Source organism: Anopheles gambiae, chromosome 2, assembly GCF_943734735.2.
Source record: "Anopheles gambiae chromosome 2, idAnoGambNW_F1_1, whole genome shotgun sequence".
Classification (NCBI taxonomy): Eukaryota; Metazoa; Arthropoda; class Insecta; order Diptera; family Culicidae; genus Anopheles; species Anopheles gambiae.
In genome coordinates this window covers 27,721,796-27,749,614 of record NC_064601.1, presented here as the reverse complement: position 1 = coordinate 27,749,614, position 27,819 = coordinate 27,721,796, and the positions used below count along the sequence as shown (strand labels likewise).

Genomic DNA, 27,819 nt, shown 5'->3' with positions numbered 1-27,819 from the left:
TAGCTCCGTTCGTATTAGTGAGCGTGTTTATTCCGTCAGTTTGAGGCTATTCTACGTGTGTTAGGACGGATTTAACTAAACCCTTTGTATTTCGTTTTTTCCCCTTTATGCTTCATTGCTTTATGAGTTTTATCATTATGATTATTTTACTTACAGCCAACTCCAACTACGCAATACACATGCTTATGAGCTTACTCGCTGCTTGATTGTAGTTGAACGGTCAAAGTCTAAAGCTCACGCTGATCTGGCGGAGTCGCGGATCAACTGTTCTGCATCGGCCTGCTGCCTACCGGCTGGGCTGTTCGGCTGTGGGCACCGTGTACCTACCACACGTTTGGCCACGCTTCTGGGCTACGCTTTGCTTACCAAATTGCTTTCCAATGCTTCCACACTATCGCTTATCGCTTTATCGTTCTTTTGTTGAGCATTTAAGTATCCTTTCATATTTACTTATTTATTATTGGTTTAAGTTTATGTTTTAAGGTTTAATTTTGTTTTACTTTCGTTTCGTTGATCTGTAAGTGCTTGATTATAATATATTGAGATGTCAATGGAAAGTAGAAAACTTATCTTTAGCATGGAGTTAAACTCACTCGAAGATACTTTTAGCCTTTCTATTGGCACTGGTGCTCGCATGAATAAGGCTGATATTTTTGCTTCTCATTTTCTACATCAAAGATGTTGAAGCAGAATTTTCACCCTAATTTCATTGCACTTCCTATTTTGAAACTATTAATAACAGCAGTTTATCTATGAATCTAAGGATTAGTAATGAAAATCCAGTGTGCCTTGTAGCTTTAGTTCTAGTCAGATGCTTTGACCTTCGTTTATTTTGCAACTTCCTTTGCCATAGCGTTTTGTATGTTTTTAATAGTAGAGATAAAATACTCATTTTATTAACGTAGTAATTAGTTATAGCATTTTATAGTAGACAAATGTATCTGCTTCGCCACGCTACGCTTTAAAAATTGTACGTGCAAATGATTGACAAAAAAATTGGATTGAAATTTCCGTTGACGTTGTAGTTTAGTTTAAATAAATCCAAAAACTAATAATCAATTCAAAACTCAAACATTGCGACGATATTACAGTTTTCTTTTCAATTATATTTAATTAATGTTCGCACAACTTGCTTCCAGTGGCGGATTTAACGGTGCGCGGACTGAGCGGCCGCGGGGGGCCCCGTCTATGTAGGGGCCCCGTGTAAGGAAGTCCAGCATATAGAACAATGTGTACAGTAGTCTCAACAAGAGCTTCTGTGGTACTTAGGGGCCCCATGGATGAAGGGACTCTTATACTATAGGGGCCCAGTACAGGGATTCTGAGCACCCCCCCAAAACCTAATGCAACAATATGCACCCCCCCCCCCCCCCCCCCCCCCGCTCGACACCAACCGGGGGGCCTCCACTCCTTTTAACGCTTAGGGCCCCCAACACCCTAAATCCGCCACTGCTTGCTTCAGTCTTTTATTCTCACTTTCTGTAATACAACATGTTTATTGAGCCTTTCTAAACGGTCTAAAAAGCATTTTTTTTACTATATTTGCACGTATAATTCATCTGCCCTCTGTGCTGAAATGTACGATCTTTGCTAACACCAGTGCATTGCTATCGGATCCTGCAGAGGGCTAGATTCGCTTCACTGCTTCTGCTTCCGCTTTCATTTGATTTCTATAGTTTGTGTGTTGCTTCTAGTATTCCTGTAGCTATATTTATGTTCCATGCTTTTATTATTAAATATGCTGCACTTAACTCAAACCTTCTTTATTGTAAATATCTATCGCTTGCTTGTATTGCGCTTATGCACATCACACTCTAATATTGCGCCTGCACAACCTAAACCAATAAAGGTACAGTAAAATGGACGATACTAATTCTTATTTCCCTTTTCCCAGGAAAACTCGGACGACAATCGCGACATTTCGAGCGGCTCCATTTACCAGCAGATCAGTGACAAACCCTTCGATTTAACTGATTCAAGTAAATTTTCGTGAGTATTTTTTTGTAGCATGAAGAAGAAACAACCCGAAATGCGATGCTACAAACACGCGATGTGCAAATGTGGGTTGTTTGATCTTGCAAAAAAAACCAAGCTAAATGTGTAGCCTAGAATCATTGTACCATGTGATGCTTGTGTCATTCGATTGCTAATGCTTTTTTTCCTCTTCTTTCCCCCTCACAGATACACTAGATCCGAATTTGATGACACAGATTCTCGATTTAGTTTTAGCAATTCAAGTTCGTCACCAGTTCAAGTGAGTGATTAACGGGGCATGTTCCTCTTGGTTCAAACGTTAATCCGTACTCGTTTCGTACTCTTGCTTCGCAGGCTGGAAATGGAGCCGACCGAGATTTGAGCGATCCCGACTTTGGTGAGCTGCGTTCGCACACTCCCCGCGTTTTGGACCCGACCGGTGGTTCCCTCGGCGTACAGGTCATTTCATCCTCCGGTGGTCACATCATTGCCGTTGCCAACCCAGCCCTAGCACTCAGCCCAGCGCTCAGCGAAGCGATCTCGATCAAGCGGGAGACCATCTCGCCGGATCTCTGAACCACACGATCTCATCCCATACCTCCATAGACCATATGCTATGCCGGGCCACTGGCATAATTTATTTCTTTTTATCAATAACACAAGGATGAACAGTGTATATTGTAGCAATAGCGTTAAGGTTCCGTTTTTCTTATCATTTATCTCTGGTGGAGGATTTTGCAAAATTTTGCGTAGGTCAAGGCATCACGTTTAGTTTGTACTAGTCGGCAACTTTGTAAAAGTTATTTTCATAAACACTCACAAACAAGCATACTTACTGAATACTTACGTTCGGGCAAATTACTTGTGCAAGCATAAACTCTTGCAATTACGAAAGAGAGATGGAGAGCGAGAGAGAGAGAGAGAGAGAGAGAGAGAGAGAGAGATTAACCAGATAGAAACAAAAATACGATGCAAACAAGCTGTAAACGTAAATGCAATTTTAGATCAATATGTTATGTCGAAGTGACTAATTTTTTTTTGTCATAATTTTGTTAGTTCTGATCAATTTCTAAATTTTCTATTCAAAATTTTGTAATATGCATATGATTCTTTCTTCAGTGCAAATTTCAATCCGCCCAAAAGACTGTTTAGGAAAGCAAACTGATAGGACTGCTTATTTATGTAATGTAGGTATTTGTTTTACTGTATTATTATAACCGCTTTTTTGTTGATGTTGATTTTGATTCTGCGTCGTGAGTGTTTCATGTTTAAAAGAACACAACTTTGGTTTACACACAATGAGACTGGCTTCCCGAAATGGTCGAATAAATGCAAACGTTGCGTATAATTTTAGTTCAATTCACTACGTTTCGATCAGTAGCTTTTTGGGTTGATCAATGAAGAGGTATAGAGATTTGCAAATAAAAACCATTCGTAACAATAAGAGGATGAGACAATTAATGCAAGCAAAAGATAGTTGTACATAAAAAAGAAATAAAATTTTACAAACAAGAAGCATGCCTCAAAACAGTCAAATTGAGCATGTATTTAATTCCAAGGCAGTGCAAAGTGAGAGGGCGAAGTAAAACAACCTTACGCTCAACGCCCTTGTAGCGAAATTTGAATGTAACAAACTCATCGTATACTTCTAATATCTATGAAAAAAATATGAAAAAGAGATATATTTGTACTTGCCATGCGAGTACAGACATGGTACAAAACTGAACAACAAAACATCGGTATCTGATAGAATAAACACGCATTTTAAGAACAACACACCGGTCTACCGGGCATTTTCATTTGTACTCACAACACTAATAATACCATTTATTGGAAACGTAAGAGAAAACAACACAAACATAGAGTATCTTCACGCAGCGCAGAGGGCCTTACAGCGGTTCCGCAACCTTCTGCTGTATCCAATCGACGAAGCTGGCCACGCGCGTATAAACGCCGGGCACTTCCGCACGAGCGCATCCGATACCGTACGACACGATGCCGACCTGGTAGTAGTAAAACTCGGTACCGAATCGTTGCGGCAACATCAGCGGCCCACCACTGTCGCCCTGGCACGAATCCTTGCCGCCCTCGATCACACCGGCACACATGACCGCGTTGTCGAACTGCTTCTGCGAAAACACCTTCCCGATCTTGTCGTACAGCGTGCGGCACTCGTCGTTCGCGATGATGGGAATCTGCAGCTCCTGCAGCACGTTGGCCGACTTACCACCCTCCTGGGTGCGTCCCCAGCCCGCCACGAACGGGGTGTAGCCGATGAAGTTTTTGCTGCGGATCGTCTCGCTCAAGGGCAGACAGATGGGCTTGATCGCATCTGTGGGGCGATGGACAGGAGAGTTAAAGAAAAGGGTTTCCCATCTACCCAGAAGGCCACATCCATGGTCAACACGCAAACCTTACCACTGAACTGCACCTCAAACTCCATGTACAGCACGGCCAAATCGGTATGTCCGTCCTTTTTGTCATACGATGGATGAGATTCGTACTGTACGATGGTACGCGGAGAAGAAAAGACAGAAACAAAACGTTAAAAATGTGTACTTCCCTTCACCTATCCCGACCTTGGGGAGTTACTCACGCGAACGACGGGTACGTCGATGTGTTTCGTTTCCGCATCGGTGGACGTATCGTGCTCACCCAATCGAACCGACGACCTGAGCAGCGGGAAGAGCAAAATCAGATATTACGATTCCAACCGTTGATGCTACGCACGCCAAGCCCCAAAACTTACAGATCGCGCCGAATACAGTGAGCCGCCGTCAGTACGTGGCGCTTGGTAATGAGCGAACCGCCACACTTGAACGAAACCTCGCCGAGCGTATTCTTATACCCGACCAGCGCCATCCAGGGCCATCCATTCAGTTCGGCCGGAACACCGCCAACCACACGGTTGTGCTGCACCGTGCTGTATCCGCAGCCCGTTTCCGGCGTAAGCAACTCAGCCGGCCCGCTGGACGGCGCTGGTGCGGGTGGAGCCTGGGTGACAGGTGCTGGTGGCGGTGGCGGAGGAGCCGTCGGTGGTGCAGTAGGTGGTGCAGTAGGTGGTGCGGTCGGTGGTGCAGGCGGAGCTGACTTCTGCAGCGGGCAGCACACGTTTGGCTGGATGTAGTTGCACACGGCATTCGACTGGCGGATGTACTGCACGTACTGTGGGTCGCGCTGACGCTGGACGAACTCATTCAACACATCCGGGCAGCTTCGAATATCTGTCGAACGAAACGTTAGAGTTTTATGCTAGAAAGGTGTCTTCCTCGACGTGATATGCGACATGCTTTTGCATACTCACTTATGCAGTATCCTTCGCGATTGTCCGGCCCGATGCAGTCGGCCGTACGGAGCGGTGCCAGCGTGGTCGGAGGAGCTGTCGTTACCTCTACAAAAGGAGACGAGGTTGTAGTGGGATCGTACTGCACGCCGTCGCTGCAGCAGAGCACTGGGCTGCCGTTAAAGTTGCGATTGCCGCAGCTGCGCTGGGAAGCGAGCAGGAAGTTTACCGTCTCCTGGTTCCTGTTGTACTGGTACAACTGGATCAGGGAGGCACAGTACTGGAACACCTGACACACGCCTATCTGACCGTTCGGGGTATAGCAAGATCGGCCGGCTGCAATGGAGGATGTACTTTCGTGACGGAAGTTCCACTCGTAGGGAAAGGGATCTTGATCCAAATGAGGACATTTGGAAGTGTAAAGGGAAGGTGTAGGTACTTGTGTCTGAGTGTGTATGTGTGTGCGTCCCTCGCTCTCTATGAATGGCATGCAAACATTCGTGTTTGTTGTCGACCCTATAGCATTTATCAAAATACCCTACCCAGCTAATAACAGAGCCCCGGCTGGCATACATCACTTATCATCTTAAGTTTCACTTAGAGTCGATTGAACAAGCAATGTAATTGTAGCTCACATGGCTTTTGAATTGATTGTTTCACTCGTGAGGGGAGCGGAACCGGCCAATCGCGCTCGGCTTGACGTAATGTTCCACAATCGTTAGACGCTCCTTCGGTCAACATCGACCACAGACGTGTACGGTAGAAGGTGACCACCACCACCAACAACAACAACCAACAACAGTAGATATTGTTTGACAAGTAACTGACCATCATCATCATCATCATCACCACCATCATCGTCGTGATCGTCATAAGCTACCGATCGAGTGAGTGTTATCGATTAACACCATCAAGTTCCCCGCGCACACCCATCCCCATTGCCCTGCCCGACTAATGGACGCCGCACACTTGGCCGTGACTGAGCCGTTTAAACAAACGGTCGAGGCGAACCACCAGCATAGCTGGAAGTTAAAAATTGCACGAACATAACCCTCCAAAACGGGTACGCAGGCAGCAATCGAAAGAACCGAACCGTCTATTAGCCGCCACCATGACACCATCGCACGAAGGAAGACAGCAACAAGCGATAAGCAGTGAACCGGCTAATTTCACCACCCGAAAACAAGAAACCGGACCCGAAGCGTCAGCATTCGCTATGCACTTGAACTTAGGTGAGTTTCAGCAACGGTGGTACACGGTCGAACGATTGTTTCTTTGAAGGAGGTATGACCTTGGCACTGGTTTTTCCTCAAGGTTCCCGGTCGTCTACTATGCTTTACTATAGTGTGGTGTGTGCGTATGGATGAATAAGTGTATAACTTGAAGAGCAGGCCCTCTTTAACTGCCACATCAATTGGATCACCAGTGTAGAAATTGCTTTACGCGATCGTACCTTGCGGTTGCACTTGGCTTATAACCAGGCAGGTAAGAATAAGGAACATTAACTTCCACATTATGCTCACACGGATTAAGTACACTGCTTTGCAACAAAATTCAAATAAAAATCACACTCTCTACTTGATCGACGCGATCACTGGGACACTTGTTTAATGGCGCTGCGTGCTGTAACTTTTAGCACATTCTGTACCGCACACGGAGGACGAAAACGGCCGTCCTTCCCGGTCAACCGTAGCGTCAACACTAAACTTAACCCGTTTCTTCGGTAAAGATTTTAAGCACGCAGCACAGCAGCAGAATCGCGAATCAGAAGTCGGAAGTCGCACAACCACCATCGCACCACTACCAGCAAAGCGATTCGACCCTACCCCATAAACCGGCTGGGGCTCAGGGAGGGGGGGAAAGGTTGTTGGGGGTTCGTTTCACTCGCATACGTTTCCGCGCTCCTCGCAGGACCCTCGGACCGTGCCAAAGCCTTAGCAGCTTGTGGCTCCTTGTGAGCAAACCTTTGCCACCAAGCGTCACTCGAGTGGAGAAGTGTGTCTATCGGTGGGGCCTTTCGGTGTGGGATTCCCTCTCGCCGGACAGAATCAATTAGCTTTTGCGGAGAAGAATTAGACAGCGGAAACACAAACACAACAACCGCACACAGCTAATTCCACTCTTCCGCTGGGATCATTATCTGATTACTCATTTTGGGAACGGGGAAATTACTTGCTTTTTTAATTCACAACAAAACTTTTGTTTGTTTTTTTTTTCAACACAAAACACTTGTGTCGATGTTTTCGGGACGATAGCTGTATCTGTGCAAAAATTAACAGCAAGTTAACCGACACTAATAGTGATCATCATTGAACCTGTCGTCTGCCATGATGGATGCTGCTCATGCATTATGGAACGTCCTCAACGTAGTAGGCTTTCGATGCAGAGAATATACAGGATCGATAAGATCGGCCGACGATCGCAAAGCAGGCTGGTTGGACGAGCAGCGTGTAATGTTTTAGCGCCGGGGCGTGCATTTAATGCGTCGTCGTGCTGGTAGAATTACTGCACGCGGTATAATCTGGTGCTACTACATCTTACTTAACCGGTCGCTTGCACCTGTCCATTTGCATCAAGACATATGACAATCGAGGATCTTTAATCGATGCACGGAGATCTGGTATGATCAACACAATTATGTTTATCGTTTTTAAAATGAATATTTTATCATTTGAATGTCATACTACTCACCTCATAGAACATTGATTTTAAAAATGAAAGAGAATTATTTTGCCTAATTTCCACCGTACTGTAGCGATCATTCACAGTATACAGGTAATCTGTTAGAAATACATTAACAATAATAATTCCATCAAGCAATATTTCTCATGTTTCAATTGGTTCTAACTACTTGAAAGCTTTTAGGTAAGTATGTCAAGTACATCTTTATTTATTACACACTTGCCATTACGACTGGTAAGGCACTAGACAGATATTTGTTACTTGTCTAAAAGGATTTGTCTTCTGCTATTACCGTAAGTGATTTTTTATATGTGTTTATGGTGGTGCAAGTTACTTTTAAGATAATAATGCAAATTTACTATCGACAGTCATAAGAATAGAAAGAAAAGCTCATCCACAGATGTTTTTTGGTTCATCCGATCGGTAAGCCGTTTCTATCGACCCAAATCACTGGATAAGATATTTTCCCTTATCATAAACAACGGTCCATGCTATCCAGCCAGTGGCGTCACTGCTGAGTGAGTAACGCAAAAATAGAGGTAAAAAGATTCAAAATAAAGATTGTCAACCTTCTAGCCAGTGGCAGCCCGTTCAAGGGCCCGTATGAAACCGGCTTGATTATTCGCCTTAAACTTGAATTTACATTTTATTCGGCTGGTGTGAGTGGCACGCAATAGGACGGAGTGAAGCAGGGGGTTAAAAAAAACAAACACATAACCAGCGGCGACAAACTGGTCTTCTCAATTAGCAACCGGTTCTGGGGCCTCCTATCGTTCGAATCGGCCAGCTCATCTGTGTTTGTGTGTGTATCTTTTGCATCCGTTTTCGCGGGGTCATGCGATTTCGGCCGCATCCGTAAAGCTCGATTTAATGTAGAAAACAACAACGAAACCCAATCCAGAAGATGATACCAAGCTCATTCCAAATTTGTGTACTAGTGCAAAAATCATGCAGCTCATGGCGGTAGACATGTTGTAGGGTTTGGGTGCGATGACGCAAACTTAACAATCGGCGTGGCCTTGGTAGGTATTGGTGCAGCGTTAATTAATGGTACAGCGCGCGCCCCATCTTTGGTGGAGCGCAGCTCAGAAGTTGAGGTTCGCCTCGATCCAGGGAAGATACGCGGTCACTTTCACGTACACCCCCGGAAACCCAGCCCGCGCACATTCGTATCCGTACGAGATGAGTCCGATGAGGGTGTAGTAGTAGTACTGGCCGTTGGACGAGAGCTGCAAAAGAGAAGCAGTGCAGAATAATGGGCCAATGAATTAGGTATTGAACGCCATGATTCAGCTGAGGCGTATGTTTCACACTAAACAGGTCTAGACAAACATACGGCATGGCGCTCGTTAACGCGTCCTTGGCGCGTAGATCGTAGCAAAGTGGCTGGTATTTTAGCGTGAATCGGATATTAATCATTGCATCAGTCACATCGTGACGCATGTCGCGTGCCCATCACCCCCGGGGGCTAGAAACGCACTAACCCCGCGTGCACTATACTAACCTCGGGCAACATTAGCGGACCGCCACTATCTCCTTGGCAGGAGTCTTTGCCCCCTTGGGGGAAACCAGCACACAGCACCGTGTCATCGAAGATCTGCCCGGGAAAGTACAGCTTGTAGTTGAACGCACACTGGTCAACCGGAAGCACGACCACCTGGGCCTCCTGCAGGCGGGCAGCGGTCGGCCCGTTGTACCCGACCGCTCCCCACCCGGCAATGAACGGTGCGTAATAGGTTAGATCCTTGGTGCGCTGTTTCGCTTCCACCGGCAAACAGATCGGCCGGACTGCCTCCGTAATGGTGACGGATTTCTGCAACAGCACCAGCGCAATATCGTTGTAGATCTTTTTCTCATCGTAACGCTCGTGCACCACCCAGCGCTGTATGTAGATGTCTACCGGGTTGGCACCGTCCTGGTCGGATGTGATATCGAGCTCCCCGAGCCGTACAAAGTACAGCGCCGTCTGGATGCAGTGTGCCACGGTCAGGACGTGCAGGGTGGTGATCAGCGTACCACCGCACAGAAACCGTGGCCCGGCGTTTAGCTCGAACGAGGTCGATCGATAGCCAAGTGCTGCCATCCATGGCCAAGCGTTTAGCTGCGCATCGACACCGCCGACTACACGCGTGTGCGTCCCGTTCGACATGCCACAACGGTCGACATCGTTCGTTGGGAGCCGGTTCGAGCCGGTGCTGCTGGGCGTTACGGTAGTTGGGCCAGCAGTGCTAGAACCAGCTCCAGAGGATGAAACGGCCGCGAAAAAGAAGGACCCGGGTGCGGTAGTAACGGTTGGTGGATTGGTGAAGCTGGATGTCGTGTTTGAGTCTTGGTGAGCGAACCTGAACGTTGGACAGCAAACCTTTGCAACGGGGAAGGGAAGAGAAAAACAGCAAGGTGAACATGAGAAACCTCCTCAGTTAAGCTCTATCTTTAATGGTGGTGAAAGCCAACATTACCATCGGTGTTACATCGCTGTAGCCACAGACTGACTGTGCCACATAGTTCTCGATCGCTGGATCGCGCAGATTAGCGTTACGGATCAGCAGCTGCAGTATGAAGTCACAGTTTACGTACACGATGCAGATGCCATTCTGTGCGTTGGGCGTTAGGCAGCTGTCGTCTGAAAAGGGAAAGAAAACATGCGCCACGTTACAGTCGGTGATGGTAGTGGCAATCTTTCTTTGGCAAAGAGCATACGTATTCGAACGCTTTCTTACGTACTACTCAACTTCTCGCCGTAGTAACCGGTATCGCTCGTGGATCTATGCACGGGCAACCGTTGTACGTTTGCCTTGGATCGATGCTGGGCATTGGATCGAACCCAGAGAAGGTGGTAGACGTTAGCACCGACGATGGACAGGTCGGTGGTACCGATGGGCAGGAAACGGTAGTTGCGGCGATCGTGGTCGGAACCGTGCTTGTCAGTCCCGGTGGATTAATCGTTGAGAGGAAGGTCGGGAACGTTGGCAGTGGTGATATCCCCGTGACCGGAGTAACCGGAGACAGAGTGGATGTTAGTATAGCACCGGGAAGCGTACCGGTGCCGGTGGGTGGATTCGTAAAGGTAACGGTAGGGAACAGGGGTGTGCTTGGAGTGGAAGTCAGCACAGGATTGGGGATGGTGCTGGGAGGAAACGTTGCACCACTGCCCGTCGAAGTGGGTGCTTGAGTAATGAAGGTGGTAGAGGTAAGACTAGGCACCGGGATCGTCTGCGTTACAACGGAGGTAGAAAACGTGAACGGTACGGACGGGCTAGTCGTGGCAAACGTGGTTGACGTGAACGGTGCGCCCGTTGGAGTGGTTCCCGTACTAAACGTTAGCGATGGGCTGGTTAGCGGGGTAAAAGGAATCGGGGAGGACGCGGTCGAAGCAGGAAAGGTGTAATTCGGTGGCAGCGTAATGAACGGGAATGGAGTCGTCGTTTTCATGTGGTTGAAACAGATCCCCTTCCAGTGGGCCAACTTCACTAGCCAGGGAAACATCAGCAGCTTCCAGCAGATTTCGTCCAACGACATAACCGTTCGCACCATACACTATGTACCAGCACAACACGACCGTTCTCACTGCGCTACTCACTACTAACCGGGTGATCGGGTGCTTTTGTCGCTTTTAAGCCATAGTGGACACACCTCACAAAAACAGGAACAATAGAATCACGCTGCAGCTGTGGCAAAAAGCCTTCAATGTCATTTTTAATGCTCCTGATCACTCGGCAACCAGTACGTGTCGCACTTTACACGTTCGACTAGCGTATGATTCAATAATCGCCCGGGATTGGTATTCGGCGTTGGATGGTGCAGTGTGAAAAAGTGACCACACTCCCGTCACGCTCTTGAACCTTCGCTGGCTATCATCTGCTCAATATGTTCTCATCGACAGATTTACTAGAGCATAGCATTGCTGTTCTAGGTCGAAACCAGAGTTTAGGTGTTGATTATGCAGCGTGCGGGACTTACGACAAAGATTTCAATTCACGACGAAATCTCATAATTATAGACACTTGAAAACTGTTGGTGCTACTGCTACTGCATAATGCATAGCTTATTTAACCAACATTTAATAATACTTACTTCCTCTCAAACGACCACATCATGTAGTATGCTTTTTGCTTGATGCTTAAAATATCACATTATGTTTTAGTCATTCTACTTACTCTGTCCATGTACGAGATGAAACAACATCAAACTGATAATGAACAACAGGCCGCTGGAATACATCACGCTTGAAAACTAAATCTATCCTCAATGGGTAAAAATGTATGATCTTTATTCTGCAACAGTTAAATCCGAACTGGACCAAGCGCTGGCGATCGCAAAACTTTGCTGATTATTTGAGGCAGCTATTAATGTGCGAATTGTACTCGTTACACGTTTTTGCTTCACGTTGGGTTCGTCTATTTTTTCGTCCACAAAAATACCGCCAAATGTGACCAGTACTGGCCCATGGGTGTTGGTTTGGTACTGTTTGATATGGTGAATATGAACCAAAAAAGTGTTCGGATTAAACGCAGAGGACAATCATTCGAATGATAAGCTCAGTACACGCATTCAAGGTATGTTTCCATATTAATGTTGACTAGATTCGTAAAAGTCCTGAAACTCGTAGCCTAACAGGGCTAGGTACTGATCGATTCTTTATTCCTACCTGTAAATGGCTTTGCGTAAAACTTATGTAATAAAGGATATCCAACCCATTAAAGAACAGAGAGAATGTCGTCATAGTTCCAGAACGATCAAACGATGCTCTGTGAAATAGAGGATTTGATGTTTCAAACAAACCACTAACAAATGTTTGGTTTCTACAGTACTATCGTTATATTTTCGACTCGTGCGATCGTTATTTTTCAATTAATATTCAAAGTCTTCCCTTTTTAATAAAACTCAACTGCTCAACGTCGACGAACTAAATTCTTAAAGTCTGTGAAACTTGCGAAAAATTATAGATTTGAGAAGGTTTAAATGAACTTGATGAAATTAGGTAGTTTTGGTCTGATAACTATAAGGGTCGGAAAACGATGTTGCCTGTTGTTTTGGAAGAGCAAAAACAGGCTGAAGTGGGAAAATCTTCTGGAATCTTGGTACGGAAAGAAATCCGGAACCTATTATATGTATTGAAATATCACATATTACTTTCATACATGGAGTGGAGTATGATGATCATGCATGAAACATGTTCATTTTGTTTTACTGTTGTTTGAGTTCCACATACACCTACGCTTGTTTGATATAGCTTCGTAACCTGTTGTTACGGTTGTAACATTTAATGATTGAGTAGCTTTGATAGACTTTTTTAGAACTGGCTTTTGTAGGATTTATTGCACAGTTTAAAAATTAGTGTGTCTTCTTTGTTTAGTTGTTGTTATCAACACTCGCTGGGCTAATCCACACGAGGTCGATATCGTGCCAACAGTAACCATCAAACGGCATGGCACGCGAATGGCCTCGTCAGAAGTGACACGAAATAAATACATTAATAAAATCATCGTTAAAAATTCAATACCGGCTTTCCCCGATTCCCTCAATGTCAAGATCACCCGCAAATGAAGACTGAACATAAAAAGCTACCACCGAATCAGCTGATGCGATAGCGGAACATGTACGAGCAAGTAGGACGGCGAGGCGCGGATGCTAATTGGCACACACATGAAATGTATGACCCCGTGGGGAGGGGAGGTGGTGGAGTGTATTTATTTTTTTGGCCATTTAATTTTGCCCACCAACACCATTGCACTGAACTCAAAAACCCTTGCTGAACTTGAACCCTCAAAAACTCTCGCTCGAAACGTCAAAAACCGTCGCAACGACTTACAAAAACAATCGCCAGCGAGGGAAAATCGCACCGATTTGAAGCGTTGCCGAGCTCACGAAAACAGCGGTTTTTGCCTAGCGGGCGGCCGTACGTCAAACAACCGATTCGCTTTATCCGTGCACCCTCCCGAACGAACGATGCTCCACCCAGAGTGGCCAGATTATTTTTGGCAGTTTTCGGTAGGCGCATCAAAATTTTATCGGTAGTTTTCGGTAGGAGTTTAAGATTTTTCGGTAGTTTTCGGTAGGCTTTGAAGTGTTGAGCGGGGGGGGGGGGGGGGGTTGTCGGAGATGGAAGCTAATCTGTCCCATGAAGAGCAGCACGAGAAAATAACATCTTTCATTTATTTACAGGAGATAGTTTAGATATCGGTCACATGAAGCTTTTCTTAAATGTCGATCTGAAAATTGTACTAGGGAATTTAACCCAACAAATGATTGGGACGCTCTGGCAGCAATCGAACGCGACATCGACCATGAAAAATATATGGGATTTTACATGTTCGATGTGATAACCCACAAATCGAACATGTGAAGTCCTACACATTTTTCATGCTCGATGTCGTGTTCTATTGCTGCTAGAGCGCCGGGTTACATTATCTGTAAAATTGCATATAAAATTTTATCAGCGCGTTCGACTTCATGAAGTGCAGACACGGGCCTTAGTTGTCTCTGTTGAACTTCTGGTTCGGGTTGCTAGCAAGGTGTTATAAATGACAAGGTGAAGTTGTTCAGATTAAAATTACATTTTTCGACTTGACATAACTGTTCCGGGGGCTCCGGTATAAAAATTGTGGAGGGCTGGTGCGGGGTAATGAAATTTGTATGCAGAGAGTGACAGATGTCTTCCACAATGTCGCCCAATAGAAGCGATAAAAATCAACCTTCTAAATACATTATCCTTGGTTGCTAGTGATTTCCATATAGAGTTTTATACATTAGTGATTTGGGAAATGGTAATATGACTTTTTGGTTAGTATTACGAAAAATCTGTGATTTTCGGTAGGAGAAATGAAAAATCGGTAGTTTTAGGGGACTCATCTGTGAATCGGTAGGCATATCAAAAATCGGTAGGAATACAGAAAAATCGGTATTTCTGGTCACTCTGGCTCCACCGTATTTTGTTTCCGTTTTGTTGTTAGTAAACGCGCCGTCGGTTTTTGGTTTAATTTCGATTGTTTCACCCAGTGCACCGCGTATTCCCTTCGCCCGATCGTGTTTGCACCGCGTGTGCATGTGAGTTTGTGAAGTTCGGTGTGCACGATCGCTCCTCCTCTTCCCCCGCACTCCCGTTCGATTTCCCCGATCCGCCACGGCCAGGGTGTTCCAGAATGTCCCGTTACAACCAAACGCACGCAGGCTATGCCCAGACCTTCAAGCTGGTCGTTGTGGGTGGAGGAGGTGTTGGCAAGTCCGCTATCACCATCCAATTCATTCAGGTATTTTTAGCAGTAAGCTAAACATTGCGATATCGCACTGTTCCCACCCGCCCGCAAGCCCTTCCCCTGGGCAGCAGCTACCGTGCCAGCATCCTTGCGTAAGCTGAAGAGAAACAAGTAGCATCTGGTGCTGTTGCATTGCCAGATAAGATCCATTTCGGAACATAAGTCACGCAGAAACAGGTCGCTCGCTCGATGTGAAGTGTTTCGCTATCGCCGACTTTGCTCCCGCCGCAGGCGTCGCACTTGAGGGGCCCCAAATCAGCCACTTTCCTCAACCATCATTGTCCATCGGCTGGTGTTCCATGCGAACGAACGAACGAGCGTACGAGCACAATCTTCGCCCGCGCGTAATCTCGTTCCCTCGATGCGCGTGATCGCGCGAAAGAGATGGTGCATGCAAATACGCTGCTCGCGAACCAATCATAAGCTGTAATTCACCGCATAAGTTAGCACGACGTCATCCACCGCCGTGCGGCCGCTGCTGGGACTGTCACTTGTCCCCGTCGTTATCGCCCACATAATTTTTGTACACTTTCGTCACTCTTTGCGATCCGCTGCTGATTGCCAAGGCAAACAGAACGGCCCAGCGGCATGAATCGTTGCCATTGAGACGAAATGCCGCTTGGGTGGGTTCACGGCGTTCGAGGAGGATGAAGTATTTTTTTCTTCTTTTCTGTAACAGATGAAACATACACGCGATCTATGCGCTCTCGATCATGTCACACCTCTGAAAGTGGCATGCGAAAAGAAATAGGGAAAAATGATTCTGCTGTTCTGCTACCCCTGACCATGAACAGTGCACTGTCGTTGGAAATGGCGTTTGAAACGAAGCAGATGGTGCTGGTGTTGCGAGGATTATCGCAAAGACCAACGGATCGCGAGACCTTGTGCAGCCAAAAAAGCCATCCACAGCACGCACATACACACACACACACACTCACACGTGGAACCTTGAAAGCAGATGCTAATGAATTTATTATATGTAGATAGAGGGGGTAACTCGGGTAAAACCACAGCACATATGTATGCAACAAGTTGGTTCTATTCTTAGTGATGCACCCGCGACCGTCGGCCTTCGGTATTGCAGTAGAAGGGCGCGGCATTTGATTTGCTCTTAGCGGAGGATGATGGTGTCATACGAACATGGTGACATTGATCGCCCACAAGCAGAACGGAATCATAAACGAAAACATATTTCCCTTGTCCATGCGCACGAATCTTGGTAAATCTTGACCTACAATAGATCGCTGGTAACAGCTTGGTTAAGTACAACGGGCACCGTACGCACAGCAGCGATGAGTAATGCAGATGAAAGTGAACGATCTGTTCTAAAAATATTTGCAATAATTGTTCATAAACGCTATAAATAGGTACGCTCACCTATCGGTGTGGCAGAACAGGCGGAACTACACGGCATGGGGTAATGGCAGTGAGGTGTTGTAGGCCTGTGGGAATGCTTGTTGTTACCATGAATTATGTTTCTATCTTTTGCGTAAAGTGATCTCGCCTGCAGGGCAGGGCTAGATCGGGAGTATCGAAATAATTCGGAATGTAAATAAGCGTTCGCAAAAGTAAATATTAGATCTGGCGCATATGTAAATTCCTATCTACTGTGACTTTTCTCTTCTGCTTCTTTTAGAGCTACTTTGTAACCGACTACGATCCTACAATCGAAGATTCCTACACCAAACAGTGCGTCATCGACGATGCGCCTGCTAAGCTGGACAGTAAGTATCGACCGAATGCGATACAAATGTGGTTAGTGTTGTGATGCCTAATGTTTGCTTTCCTTTCACCCCTGCCCTGCAGTACTCGACACGGCCGGCCAGGAGGAGTTCAGTGCAATGCGCGAACAGTATATGCGTTCGGGCGAGGGCTTCCTGCTCGTGTTCGCTGTGACGGATCACGCGAGCTTCGACGAGATATACAAATTTCACAAGCAAATACTGCGCGTGAAGGATCGCGACGAGTTCCCGATGCTAATGGTGGGCAACAAGTCCGATCTCGATCACCAGCGCGTCGTTTCGCTGGAGGAGGCGCAACAGTTGAGCCGGCAGCTGAAAATTCCCTACATCGAGTGCAGCGCGAAGCTGCGCATTAACGTCGACCAGGCGTTTCACGAGCTCGTGCGGGTGGTGCGAAAGTTTCAGCTTTCCGAGCGACCGCTGGTGGATGAGAAGGGCAAGCGAAAGAACAGGAAAAAGTGCTGCATACTGTAATGGAGTGGTTCTTACTGACAAATTCCTTCCCGTTTACAACCGCCATCACGTTTGCACTGCTCGTGCTGATCGTGCTTCCCTCCTCATCACTACTAACGAGCAGGTTCGCTCGTTCCCCAGTGCCGAAAATGCAGCTAATCTTCGTTTTGTTTCGTTTAATTACTTTTAACTACCTTGGTGTTGTGTTCGTTTCCGTCATAATTTCGTCGTCGATCGATGTGTAAGATAGGTGTAGTACACTTAACCACACTCTCGGTAACACTCACAACACAACGCACAGCGCAAGAGCTGGAAACTCGAAAAGAAACTCCCACTAATGCATGTTTTAGTATTTAAGCTAACTAAATCGAACTAAGGGCAGCCGAAATAGGATGGTTTTAAGTGCCAAAGTGCCCACAGCCTGCTGTAAGCGGGACAATAATGTATGCATTGTTTGTTACAGATGCAACTAACGCACACCTACACAGCAGACTGCCGCCCCAAATGCTCTCCCCACCTATCAGCGTTGGGTGTGGTGGCAGGCATATTCAGATCTATACTTGACTTTTATTGCTTGTCGTAAAACGTCGAAACATTTTACATTGTTAGCTCCATATCAATCGATGCATCGATTTTGCCAAGAGCAAGACTGGTGTTGCTGGAATAGAGTTAGATAGAGCGGCGCGAGAACGACATCCGACGATGTGCCATAACAGAGCAATATTCTGAAGATGATGTTATGTTTACCTAACGTCCAATGTTTTGCATAAACTAACCGTCTTTTTATGCGGTTTATAGCGTTACTCTGCAATGGGTTATGTGCCAGCTCCATACTCAATCATTGGCACGATTGTTATGTAGACACACATTGAACAAACACGATTTCATTCGATGTTCATGCTATTGTTTTGTAATTTATTCTTTTTTCACTGGCAATTTGTTGTGAAATTATTTGCTGCTAGACTAATTTGGGCAGCACGCAAAAAAATAATTTGCAAACAGTTTCGTTAAAATCATTCGAACTAAGTGAGTGTATTTTACAGCACTACCGCACAAGTTCAGATGAATGTTAACGGCAAAAGAATAGAAGAAAAAAACCAACGTATATCAAACGACGAATTTGACGGGGCGCTCAAAAGCGTCACGTACACACACACATATTTAACGATATCGAAAACAAGACTTATCCGTAGTTCACTAAGTGTTACATTTTTTAATTGGGAGGAACAGACCGCCCGATCGTGTTGTGTTTACACACCCTTCACGAAGCGAACGGCAGTTACAGCAAGCATTATATACAATCCGGATATAAAGGAAAGCAAACACAAGTTGTTAGTGTAGAACAATAATCTAATCATACGCGCGCTAGCTAATACATACAAAGTAACAGAACGGCGTTAATATTCGTTGTACAATCGGTAGTTTCGTAAACGACCGGCCCAATCGCAGATTAGTTGTCTAGCGCGGTCCCAGTTGAAGCAACTGAGGGATGCACTAATCGAGGCAATGGCATACAATGATACGGCCAATTATAGGTGAAGGACGATAGCGCAACGCTTTCGTATATGCAGCCAAGAGAACAAGTGTCTATTAACCAAAATAATAACGGAACGTTAATGATTAGCTTTATTATGTGTGCTTCGACAAATGCAATCAGCTGTGGCAGCTAAAAAAGGCGTTTGGAAGAGAAAGAGGCGTACGGGGAAAGAGGTAGAACAAATCATTATTGAAACAGTCCAAGCTTAGTTTATCCACCGTACAATATGCAATACACGGGTAATGATTTCGCTAGTAATGTTTTAAACGTTATCACAACACACGCTTAGCAGGCAAGAGAACAAAACTCATGAAACACCAATTCGTTCAGTATCCGGTGCTAAATTATCGTACATGTGGGTGTTGTCGTTTCTGGTAGCAAAGCTGACCCCTTTTTCTTTGAAAAAGAATTTTAACGACCAATAGTGGTTCAGGTTAATCATATATTTTCGTTTACATTTTAACGTTGTGCATATCGTTTGTCGAAATCTTTGTTAATCAAATACATATATTTACTGGATTTTAATCTACTAATGAGAAGCAAATGGGAGGGTTTTCTTTTTCTTTCTTTTCCCTGTTCACACTTCGGCACCCCGAAACATGCACATCGTTGTTACCGTTTTATCTGTCCCACTAGCCAATCGACAAAGGTGACCACCCGCGTATACACACCGGGCAGTTCGGCCCGCGCACAACCGACCCCGTACGACACGATGCCGATTTGGAAGTAGTGAAACTTCTTGTTGACAAGATACGGCAACATCAGTGGGCCGCCACTGTCGCCCTGGCAGGAGTCCTTGCCACCCTCCAGAAACCCGGCACACAGCACTGCGTCGTCGAACTGCTTGGTGGAGTACAGTTTGCGTATCTTTTTGTACAGCTGGCTGCATTCTTCATTTTCCAGTATGGGAATCTGTAGCTCCTGCAGTACCTTCGCCTCGATGCCCGTCTCCTTGGTGCGACCCCAACCGGCTATGAATGGGTTGTAGCCGGTGAAGTCGGCACTGCGCACCGGTTCGATCGTGGGCAGACAAATCGGTTTGATACGGGCTTAAGCAGGAGGGAAATTATTGTCTGAAGCAGCGTTCAAGGGAACCTTTATAGTAGCACTTACCATTGAATTCGACCGTTTCGGTTAAGAATAGTATTGCAACATCCGAATGACCATCAAACGTATCGTACGATGGATGGGAAACGTACTGAAATGGGAAAGAAATAGCAAGTGTTTAATTACGCTCTTTACAAAATTGATCGAAGTCGATCGTACCTTGTACACCGGTACATCAACATGCGCCGACTCGGTTTGATTGTCCATATCATGCTCTCCCAACCGTACAACGGATCTGCAAGTAAGAACAATCATTTAAAGCCCTTTCATGTCGGAATAGAAACTAACGCATCCATACTAACAACGAAGACAGTATGCAATGAGCCGCCGTAAGCACGTGACGATCCGTGATAAGTGAGCCTCCGCAACGGAAGTCAACATCCCCGAACGCTTCCTCGTAACCGACCAAAGCCATCCACGGCCAGCCATTCAAGGCAGCCGGCACACCACCGACAACTCGGTTGTGCTCGACGTCGCTTACCCCGCACCCGTCCGCTGGCGTTGGCAGAACGGTCGGTTTCGCAAAGATCGGAGGATCATTCGCAAGACGCTTTTGCAGTACGATCGGTGTGGTGGAACGAATTTTCGTAGAGCGTCCCGTAGTGGTGGTGATTGGTAAGGGCTGGAAGCAGACAAAGCAATCATCAGATCTTTATTAAACTTTTGGAAAAAGACTCTTTAATCCTTACCTTAGGGGTTGTAGTGGTGGTGACAGGTTTGGTTGTCGTCTCTGCCGCACAGGGTCCTGTGCTACCATCGGGCCTAACACACTCCAACCCTACGCTGGGTCGTGCCGTAGTTGGAAAAGTGGATACGATGGGACGCTCGAATGTTTTTACCGTAGTAGTTCGGGCCGTTGGTGTGGCCGTCGTTATCCTCGATGGTGCTGGAGCGCTCGTTTGACCGGCGCTAGATACAGCACGCGAACAACAAACACTTCCAATTCCGAGGAAATTCTGGCATCCTCGTGGAGCAGCCCCGAACAGGCTGAACGGATTAATGTTCAGCTGAAAAGCGGTCGGGCAGGAGGTAATGCTCATGCACACACCTCTCACTCCCGAGGAAGTGTAGCACGGCTGACCATCTACAAAAAAGGGAAGTAATTTGAAGATTAATCACTCGAAATGGTGTGTTTTAGGGTGTGTTCTGGGAATCAATCACCTTGAGCTGTCGCTATGTGTACGATCAACAGTAACGGGATAGGAAAAGACTTTACGAACCACATAGTTTTGGTTTAAGAATTTCGAAATGCAAGTTGCAGAGTAGCGGTCTCGCTTAAACCTCTACAACGACTGCAAAGACCGGCGTAAGCGAATCTGCGGTGTGTCCGGTACCCCAACGAAGGATAGACTGCACATACGTTAACATCGCTCTATCAAGAAGACGATCAAACTCAGGTTCTCGGAAGCTGTAAGACCAGTTTTTATTCAAGATGCTTCAAATTATAGGTGTTTCCCGTTGCTGGAGGGTTCATTACCTTTGCTTTTTTGTTTGCAAACACCGATAAGTATCATCACGGAATGCTCAATCGTGAATGAGCTGACCGTTTACCGGTAGTTGGCTGTTTGCTTTGCTTTCTTGAACTTCTTAAAACGAACAATGAACGTGAGAAGGGTTCTACAATTTAGGCATTTTTTACATTTTTGATTGTACAGTAACTTTGCTGGAATGTATAACTTTGAAAATTACCTTTTTTTGCTGGATGATTCTCAGATTACGCTATTTAGTCTTTCATGTGTAACATTTAGAATTTCTTTCAACTTTGAGAATTTAAAATATCACATTGGTTGCTCATTAAATGTTATATTCTCTTGTTAATCGATCCATTCCCGTACCATAGTGATATGTTCCCTGAGCGAAGTGTTTGCGTACTGCATACATTCAGGCGGATTGATGGAAACGCTTCCCCTGCTTCAGAAGCATTCACTCTCCGTCTCTTTTCCACTGCCACCGACCAGAAAGAGATGCATCGCTTCAACGCACATGCGAGAAAACATAAACATTTGCAGCTTTTCTGCGGACCAGCAAACAATCGGAAAAGCTTTCCTCCTTGCTAGAAGATTAGAAAACGCGGAAGTGATGTTGAGTTAAAAGGGGGTTTTCCAAACACCCAGAAGTGCAGAAGCAGCGTCGAGATTGGTTAGCGATGGATTTGATTTTAGTTAGTGTAACAACAGAACCAACGAGCAGGAAACTTGTTTTCTGTTCAAACGACGTGTAACTTGCTGCTGGCTGCTACTTTCACATTTTAACTGCTCTCTGCGTGTCCGTGTGTGTGTGTGTGTGTGTCTGGGGGTGGCGCAAAGGGGCGCGCTCGTATAGAGCAGAGCGAGAAGAGCAAAACAAAAAACGCAAAACGCAAAACAAAAGTAAAAGTTTTATATTCCTCACATTGTTTCGCGTTGGAAATTGCGGTTCGTTGTACTTTCGCTGCGGAAATCCGATGGCCAAACCGGCAAAGTTCTTGCGCAATGTTCCACGCCTGTCCACGCTGTTCCCGCTGGTGCTGTACGTGCTGTTCATACTCTGCATACTAGTGTTGGCGTTTTCCTCCCGCAGCCACAGTGATGGAAAGGGTCCAAAGACGGAACAAGCCGGAAGTGGTGTATCGAGCAACGAGAGCCCGAATGGGCCCGCCCCGCTCGTTTACCGGAAGCTGGAGGAAAGTGTGGTAAAGGAGCTGACGGAAGCGTTCGCGAAGTAAGAAAAACGAAGGGTTTGTATAATTAAAATGGAGCAACAAATTGACCACAACCGATCATATTCCTTTGCAGGGCCGACACAAATGGCGACAAGCATCTGACCGTGCAGGAGTTGGCAAAGTTCATTAACTTTAAGATACGCGAACACATCGACGAAGCGATCCGCACCAATCCGATCATGTTCGTCGAGATCGACCACAAACCGCGGGACGGTCTGGTGAGCTGGGACGAGTACCAGGGCTACTGGTTGCGCGGGCAGGGCATCCAGGGGGACAGCCACATGAAGAAGAGCGCATTCGACAAGCTGGACCGGAAGGTGAAGGAATCGATCGCACGTGACAAAGCGCACTGGATGGAGGCGGCCCGGACGGATCCGCTCAGCCTGACGCTGGACGAGTTTCTTTCCTTTCGCCATCCGGAATCGAGCACCGTCAACTTGCTCAATCTCGTCGACGACATACTGCGACAGTTTGACGTGGACGGCGATGACCATCTGACGGTGGAGGAGTTTTCCGACGTGCAAACGACCGATCTTGGCGAGGGTAAAAAGTTTATCCTTTCGCAGAACGTGCGCGAGCGGAGGGAAGAGTTCACGAAGGTGATCGACAAAAATCGGGACGGTAAAGCGGATCGGGGTGAGCTGCTGTCGTACGTTGATCCGAGACATCCGCGCTATGCAATACAGGAAGCATCGACACTGTTTACGCTGGCCGATGCAAACAAGGACAAGAAGCTGCTGATGCATGAGGTAAGGATCGGGGGGACAATCTTCACGATTTTTGTTGCTACCTGTTGTGGTTTGGATATTTCACTACGTTTCTATGTTTGCTATTTTACAGATGCTGGCCAAATCGGCAATATTCATATCATCGAAAATGGTGCACACTGCGGAAAGTTTTCATGATGAGTTTTAAGTAGCACCGTAAAGTGCGAGCAATCAACGTTCCTTGCTTCGGAAGTGATCGACATATCTGTGAAATAAATGTGTTGTGTTTGTTTTATTTAAATTGTGTTTAAAACCATTGCTGCTTTTTAGAATATCTTGTTTTCAAATTGCAAACTAATTTACAACAAAAAAAAACGTTCAAATTAAAAATGTTTAACATTCCTACCCCTTATTCGCTCCATGGAGTCCTTTCGCCCGGCCAAACAAAATTAGCTGTCAAAGTCAGCTGATGACAGATTGTTGTTGTTTACATCGACCGGCAGAATGGAACTCGTGGGGTCCAAAATCGCTAAATTTCCTCATCCGGGAATAAAATCCTAGCTGTACTTAACTAATGTTACTACCGCCATGCGATGGCATCGAAGCAGCTTGTACTGGATCAATTAAAATCATTCATCGAAGAGTCTGAATGTAGAATAAACCGGATTTTGCAAAGCGTTGGTTGGAGCAAAGAAAGTGTTCTTAATTCGGTAAGTTCATCTGAACAACATGCGGAATTATAGTTTATTATAGCTCATCATCTTTCATTTTCAGAATGCCAGCAAAACCGATAAACACAGCCAGGAGAAAAATCAATCAAACACCACCGACACATTACCGGCTTCTTTCCAACCCTCCGATAGTCGTTCATCGATTCGTTTAGGTAAAGTAGTTAAACTGCTCACCAGCTGGAATAGCCACACGCGCTAATTATTGTGCTATTTTTAGATAACATTAAGCAAGCCGAAGCAATATTAGAGGAAGTGTACCGTAACCCGTCGTTTGAGTTGGGCGTCCCATTAGAAAACCTGGTGGATCGTGACCCTCCATCGAGCATTGCAGATTTGCATGTAAACTTTACACGCGAAGAACGGTTGTCAATTTGCCAGCATGTGCTTGCAAACACTACCAAACCACCGGACGTGCCAGAAATCAAAATAAGGTACGAAAGGGAAAAAGTGTGTAAAATTGTGGTTAAAAATCGATCCTTCCGTCGTTCGTTTTTAGGTTCAAGCAAGATACACACTCTGAAGAAAAGCCTACTTCGCTGCCCGAAATAGCTGCCATCGTGCGAGATGCACGGAGACGCAACCCAAAACACAGAGTGTCCCGCAATCCTTTGACCTACAGTGAGGAACTGAGAAACGTGATTCAAGTGCAGACGGACGCTTTGGCACACCATTTTCGTCAGTCTTCCCGCACTGCTGAAGTGGACGCTAGAGAGGACAGTCGAAGGGAATCGAAACATGTTCGTAAGTCTCGTTCCAAATCTCCCCTACTAGGTCGTAGCGATAGAAGCAGAAAGAACGAAACGAACTACGTTCGAAGATCTCGCTCAAACTCTCCTGTACCTGGCCGTAGCTATAGGAAGCGAAATCGACAACGAAGCCGTTCCCGTGACCGTTCCAGGTCAAACGAAAGGAAACGCCATAAATCGGAAAAGAAACACAAGAAAAAGCGCGACCGATAACGTTCACCGTTTATTCGCTGTATTCACCAATGCAGAGACAAGCGTTGGTGCCACCAAAACCGAACGAGTTTTTCAAAGCCACCCGCCGACGGTGCTTCCCCTCCCATGGTTCGGAGCTGTTCGCCACGTAATGCAGCCCGGCCATATCGTCCGTTACGTTCTGCAGATTGACGGTGGGTGGAAGCAGACCATGCCTGCAGGCCATCACGACGAACAGCGCTTCCAAGTTGCCGGCCGCACCGAGCAAATGACCATGGGCTCCCTTTGTCGACGAAACCGCCAGCGACCGTGTGTGCTCTCCGAAAAGTGTCCTTATCGCACGGGCTTCTATCGCATCACCGATCGGGGTCGATGTGGCGTGTGCATTAACGTACCCAATATCGGCAACCGTTACGCCACCATCGGCAAGGGCTCGCTGCATCGCCAACAGCGCTCCCGTCCCATCCTCCCGCGGTGCCGTCAGATGGGACGCATCGCCAGACAATCCATACCCGAGTATCTCGCCGTAGATTGGTGCTCCTCGCCGCAGGGCATGCTGCAGCTCTTCCAGCACGAAAATGGCCGACCCCTCGCCCATCACAAAGCCATCGCGACGCTCGTCGAACGGTCGGGACGATGCCGTCGGTTCGTCGTTGAACGCCGTGCTGAGCGCTCGCAGCCGACAGAATCCGGCAATCCCGAGCGGACTGATGCAAGCTTCCGCACCGCCACACACCATCACGTCCGCATCGCCGTGCTGAATGAAGCGGAACGCATCGCCTATGGCATGGGCACCCGTAGCACAGGCGGTAGAAACGGCATGGTTCGGTCCGCGAAACCCGTACCGGATGCTGAGCTGCCCGGCCGGCATGTTGGGCAAGATGCGGGGCACAAAAAATGGGCTCACCCGGTTGTATCCCTTCTTGAGCGCTTCGTTCGTCTCGCAAATGTCCATCAGATCTACCATGCCCATACCGATGGCAACACCGGTGCGCTGGCAGGCGGTTTCATCCTCCACGCCCGGCATCCAGCTAGCCCTCGAGAGAGCCTCCTTGGCAGCGATCAACGCAAAGGCGGTAGCGCGTGCCATCGTTTTGAGCTCGGTTTTGGAGAAACACTTTTCCAGATCGATGTCGTTCGTGTCGATTGTGGCCGCTACGCGGCAGGGAAGCTTGTCGTACGTTTCTCCCACCAGTCGACCAACTTTTGACTGACCGGAGAGGATCGTTTGCCAGGCCGCTTCCACATTGCAGCCGACAGGTGATACTACACCGAGCCCCGTTACCACCACCCGGCGTCGTCCACTGTCTCTGGTGTGTTTCGAGTGTGAATGGTGAATAGTTCGCAGCACGTAGGGGAGACTTTTCCGTGCGCGCAGCAAACAGTAGCTGTGAGCGTTTGGTCCCATCATGTTACTGTACTGTTCTCGTAATCAGCCGAGTCTTTGGTATTAGAGTGAAACAACCTCCTAACGCATAGGTAACACGCAACACTATTACTATTGTGGGCAAAGATCTAAGTCAAGCGGTACACATCTACCTTCAAAAAGTATGTAGACTAGCTGTTTTATATTAAATTGTTTGAAAATCGTACAATATCGTGAAAATTGGAGTTTGCTGTCGTAAATGAAAATAAAAACAACGTACTGTCATTGCGATGTCAGCGCATCGTTGACAGCTGATTTAACGCACTGACAACATACAAAACACGCGCGTGTGGTTTTGTTGTTTATCATCTACGGCACACAAATCTTTCCCCATTGCGGCAAAAGTACCTTTATTGTTTAACCGTAAAAGATGGGTAGAAAACGACATGCTGGCGCATCGGAGGAAACGGAGGGAGAGTACGATTTGCCAGCGAAACACATGAACACCAGCCACATCCGAGCGAACGAACGGCGGCTGATCATTGTGCTCGAAGGGGCTCAGCTTGAAACGGTCAAGGTAGTAGGCTTTGGCAACCAGAGTCAGATTCGACAACGAGATGGACGCTAAAATATACCCACTGCTTCTTACCCTTTCCAGGTGGGCCAAGTGTTTGAGCTGCTAAACTGTGACGATCACATCAACATACTGAGGAGGAACAAGCGCGACCCGGGAAGCTGCCGGCCCGACATAACGCACCAGTCGCTGTTGATGCTGATGGACTCGCCGCTAAACCGGGCCGGACTGTTGCAAGTGTTCGTGAAGACGGAAAAGAACGTTCTGATCGAAATAGATCCGCAAACGAGAATTCCGCGCACCTTCAAACGGTTTGCCGGTTTGATGGGTAAGCAAAATGTGTAAGCCCGTGGTGCGGTTCGGCCCTTCCTCTAATCAGCGCTTTTTCTTCCATTTCCAGTGCAACTGCTGCACAAATTTTCCGTCAAGGCAGCCGATTCGGATAAGAAGCTGATGAGAATTATAAAAAATCCAATCAGCAACCATCTGCCTGTCGGGTGCAGAAAGATAGCGATGTCTTTCAGCGCCAGCGAGGTGAAGAACGCGAAGGAGCTGGTGCCGGCGGCCAACGAACCGTTGACGCTGGTCGTTGGCGCGTTTGCGCACGGCAATCTGAACCTAGACTATACAGAAGGAGCGACATCCATCAGCAACTATCCTCTGTCTGCAGCATTAACGTGTACGAAGTTGTGTTCTGCTTTCGAGGAAGTATGGGGAATCATCTAGAGCTAGCAATAAACGGTGTCGTCCCGTTAAAGTAGTTGGTGT

General features: G+C 46.8%; 7 protein-coding genes across 10 annotated transcripts in view; 4 read left to right on the top strand and 3 right to left on the bottom strand.

The window, feature by feature from the left end:
* LOC1273145 (NGFI-A-binding protein homolog) overlaps positions 1-3,333 on the top strand; it is a 29,389-nt gene extending 26,056 nt beyond the window's left edge. Inside the window, exons 5-7 of one of the 4 annotated variants that reach the window (XM_061646071.1) lie at positions 1,895-1,989; positions 2,182-2,254; positions 2,329-3,333. In XM_061646071.1, coding sequence (XP_061502055.1) covers positions 1,895-1,989; positions 2,182-2,254; positions 2,329-2,550 — 390 coding nt within the window. In that variant the 3' untranslated portion in view covers positions 2,551-3,333. Of the gene's footprint in view, positions 1-156; positions 1,990-2,181; positions 2,255-2,328 lie in introns of those variants that run through there. The other 3 variants (XM_061646072.1, XR_009764974.1, XM_061646073.1) reach the window with 3 other exon arrangements.
* A 434-nt stretch (positions 3,334-3,767) lies between these two features.
* On the bottom strand, positions 3,768-12,175 carry LOC1273147 (uncharacterized). Its single transcript, XM_061648738.1, has 9 exons — positions 12,097-12,175; positions 10,399-10,562; positions 9,444-10,301; positions 9,027-9,168; positions 5,279-5,593; positions 4,724-5,198; positions 4,571-4,646; positions 4,393-4,477; positions 3,768-4,306 (listed from the first exon to the last, which is right to left on the bottom strand). Exons 1-9 carry the CDS (start codon positions 12,158-12,160, stop codon positions 3,864-3,866), a joined length of 2,622 nt encoding a protein of 873 aa, XP_061504722.1. The 5' UTR covers positions 12,161-12,175; the 3' UTR covers positions 3,768-3,863.
* Positions 12,176-14,842: 2,667 nt separating this feature from the next.
* On the top strand, positions 14,843-19,471 carry LOC1273149 (ras-like protein 2). Its single transcript, XM_312101.6, has 3 exons — positions 14,843-15,189; positions 16,832-16,919; positions 17,002-19,471. Exons 1-3 carry the CDS (start codon positions 15,082-15,084, stop codon positions 17,409-17,411), a joined length of 606 nt encoding a protein of 201 aa, XP_312101.5. The 5' UTR covers positions 14,843-15,081; the 3' UTR covers positions 17,412-19,471.
* LOC1273150 (venom protease) lies at positions 19,356-21,450 on the bottom strand. The gene is made up of 6 exons (XM_061646074.1): positions 21,196-21,450; positions 20,724-21,118; positions 20,337-20,656; positions 20,194-20,269; positions 20,041-20,125; positions 19,356-19,976 (listed from the first exon to the last, which is right to left on the bottom strand). Exons 1-6 carry the CDS (start codon positions 21,257-21,259, stop codon positions 19,540-19,542), a joined length of 1,377 nt encoding a protein of 458 aa, XP_061502058.1. The 5' UTR covers positions 21,260-21,450; the 3' UTR covers positions 19,356-19,539.
* Positions 21,451-22,010: 560 nt separating this feature from the next.
* LOC1273151 (45 kDa calcium-binding protein) lies at positions 22,011-26,817 on the top strand. The gene is made up of 6 exons (XM_312103.6): positions 22,011-22,734; positions 22,809-23,484; positions 23,576-24,152; positions 24,217-24,325; positions 24,391-24,604; positions 24,670-26,817. The coding sequence occupies exons 1-3, from the start codon at positions 22,478-22,480 to the stop codon at positions 23,648-23,650; spliced, it is 1,008 nt and encodes a 335-aa protein (XP_312103.4). The 5' UTR covers positions 22,011-22,477; the 3' UTR covers positions 23,651-24,152; positions 24,217-24,325; positions 24,391-24,604; positions 24,670-26,817.
* On the bottom strand, positions 25,130-26,522 carry LOC1273152 (3-oxoacyl-[acyl-carrier-protein] synthase, mitochondrial). The gene has a single exon (XM_312104.6). It carries the CDS (start codon positions 26,520-26,522, stop codon positions 25,143-25,145), a length of 1,380 nt encoding a protein of 459 aa, XP_312104.5. The 3' UTR covers positions 25,130-25,142.
* A 76-nt stretch (positions 26,818-26,893) lies between the features above and the next one.
* On the top strand, positions 26,894-27,811 carry LOC1273153 (ribosomal RNA small subunit methyltransferase NEP1). Its single transcript, XM_312105.3, has 3 exons — positions 26,894-27,054; positions 27,136-27,379; positions 27,452-27,811. Exons 1-3 carry the CDS (start codon positions 26,908-26,910, stop codon positions 27,775-27,777), a joined length of 717 nt encoding a protein of 238 aa, XP_312105.2. The 5' UTR covers positions 26,894-26,907; the 3' UTR covers positions 27,778-27,811.
* The last annotated feature ends 8 nt before the right edge of the window (positions 27,812-27,819 follow it).

What these genes read in the sequence shown, in the direction of transcription:
- LOC1273150 (XM_061646074.1), bottom strand. Translation starts at nt 21,259, where the DNA reads ATGTGGTTCGTAAAGTCTTTTCCTATCCCGTTACTGTTGATCGTACAC. An exon ending in CCACCACTACAACCCCTAAG is followed by an intron (nt 20,657 to 20,723) that starts GTAAGGATTAAA and finishes GTCTGCTTCCAG; the next exon opens with CCCTTACCAATCACCACCAC. An exon ending in TTGATGTACCGGTGTACAAG is followed by an intron (nt 20,126 to 20,193) that starts GTACGATCGACT and finishes TTCCCATTTCAG; the next exon opens with TACGTTTCCCATCCATCGTA.
- LOC1273152 (XM_312104.6), bottom strand. Translation starts at nt 26,522, where the DNA reads ATGATGGGACCAAACGCTCACAGCTACTGTTTGCTGCGCGCACGGAAA.
- LOC1273151 (XM_312103.6), top strand. Translation starts at nt 22,478, where the DNA reads ATGGCCAAACCGGCAAAGTTCTTGCGCAATGTTCCACGCCTGTCCACG. An exon ending in CTGACGGAAGCGTTCGCGAA is followed by an intron (nt 22,735 to 22,808) that starts GTAAGAAAAACG and finishes ATTCCTTTGCAG; the next exon opens with GGCCGACACAAATGGCGACA. An exon ending in AGAAGCTGCTGATGCATGAG is followed by an intron (nt 23,485 to 23,575) that starts GTAAGGATCGGG and finishes GCTATTTTACAG; the next exon opens with ATGCTGGCCAAATCGGCAAT.
- LOC1273153 (XM_312105.3), top strand. Translation starts at nt 26,908, where the DNA reads ATGGGTAGAAAACGACATGCTGGCGCATCGGAGGAAACGGAGGGAGAG. An exon ending in CTCAGCTTGAAACGGTCAAG is followed by an intron (nt 27,055 to 27,135) that starts GTAGTAGGCTTT and finishes TACCCTTTCCAG; the next exon opens with GTGGGCCAAGTGTTTGAGCT. An exon ending in ACGGTTTGCCGGTTTGATGG is followed by an intron (nt 27,380 to 27,451) that starts GTAAGCAAAATG and finishes TTCCATTTCCAG; the next exon opens with TGCAACTGCTGCACAAATTT.
- LOC1273147 (XM_061648738.1), bottom strand. Translation starts at nt 12,160, where the DNA reads ATGTATTCCAGCGGCCTGTTGTTCATTATCAGTTTGATGTTGTTTCAT. An exon ending in TCATCTCGTACATGGACAGA is followed by an intron (nt 10,563 to 12,096) that starts GTAAGTAGAATG and finishes TTCCCTTTTCAG; the next exon opens with ACGACAGCTGCCTAACGCCC. An exon ending in CACTGTATTCGGCGCGATCT is followed by an intron (nt 4,647 to 4,723) that starts GTAAGTTTTGGG and finishes CCCGCTGCTCAG; the next exon opens with GTCGTCGGTTCGATTGGGTG.
- LOC1273149 (XM_312101.6), top strand. Translation starts at nt 15,082, where the DNA reads ATGTCCCGTTACAACCAAACGCACGCAGGCTATGCCCAGACCTTCAAG. An exon ending in TCACCATCCAATTCATTCAG is followed by an intron (nt 15,190 to 16,831) that starts GTATTTTTAGCA and finishes TGCTTCTTTTAG; the next exon opens with AGCTACTTTGTAACCGACTA. An exon ending in TGCGCCTGCTAAGCTGGACA is followed by an intron (nt 16,920 to 17,001) that starts GTAAGTATCGAC and finishes CCTGCCCTGCAG; the next exon opens with TACTCGACACGGCCGGCCAG.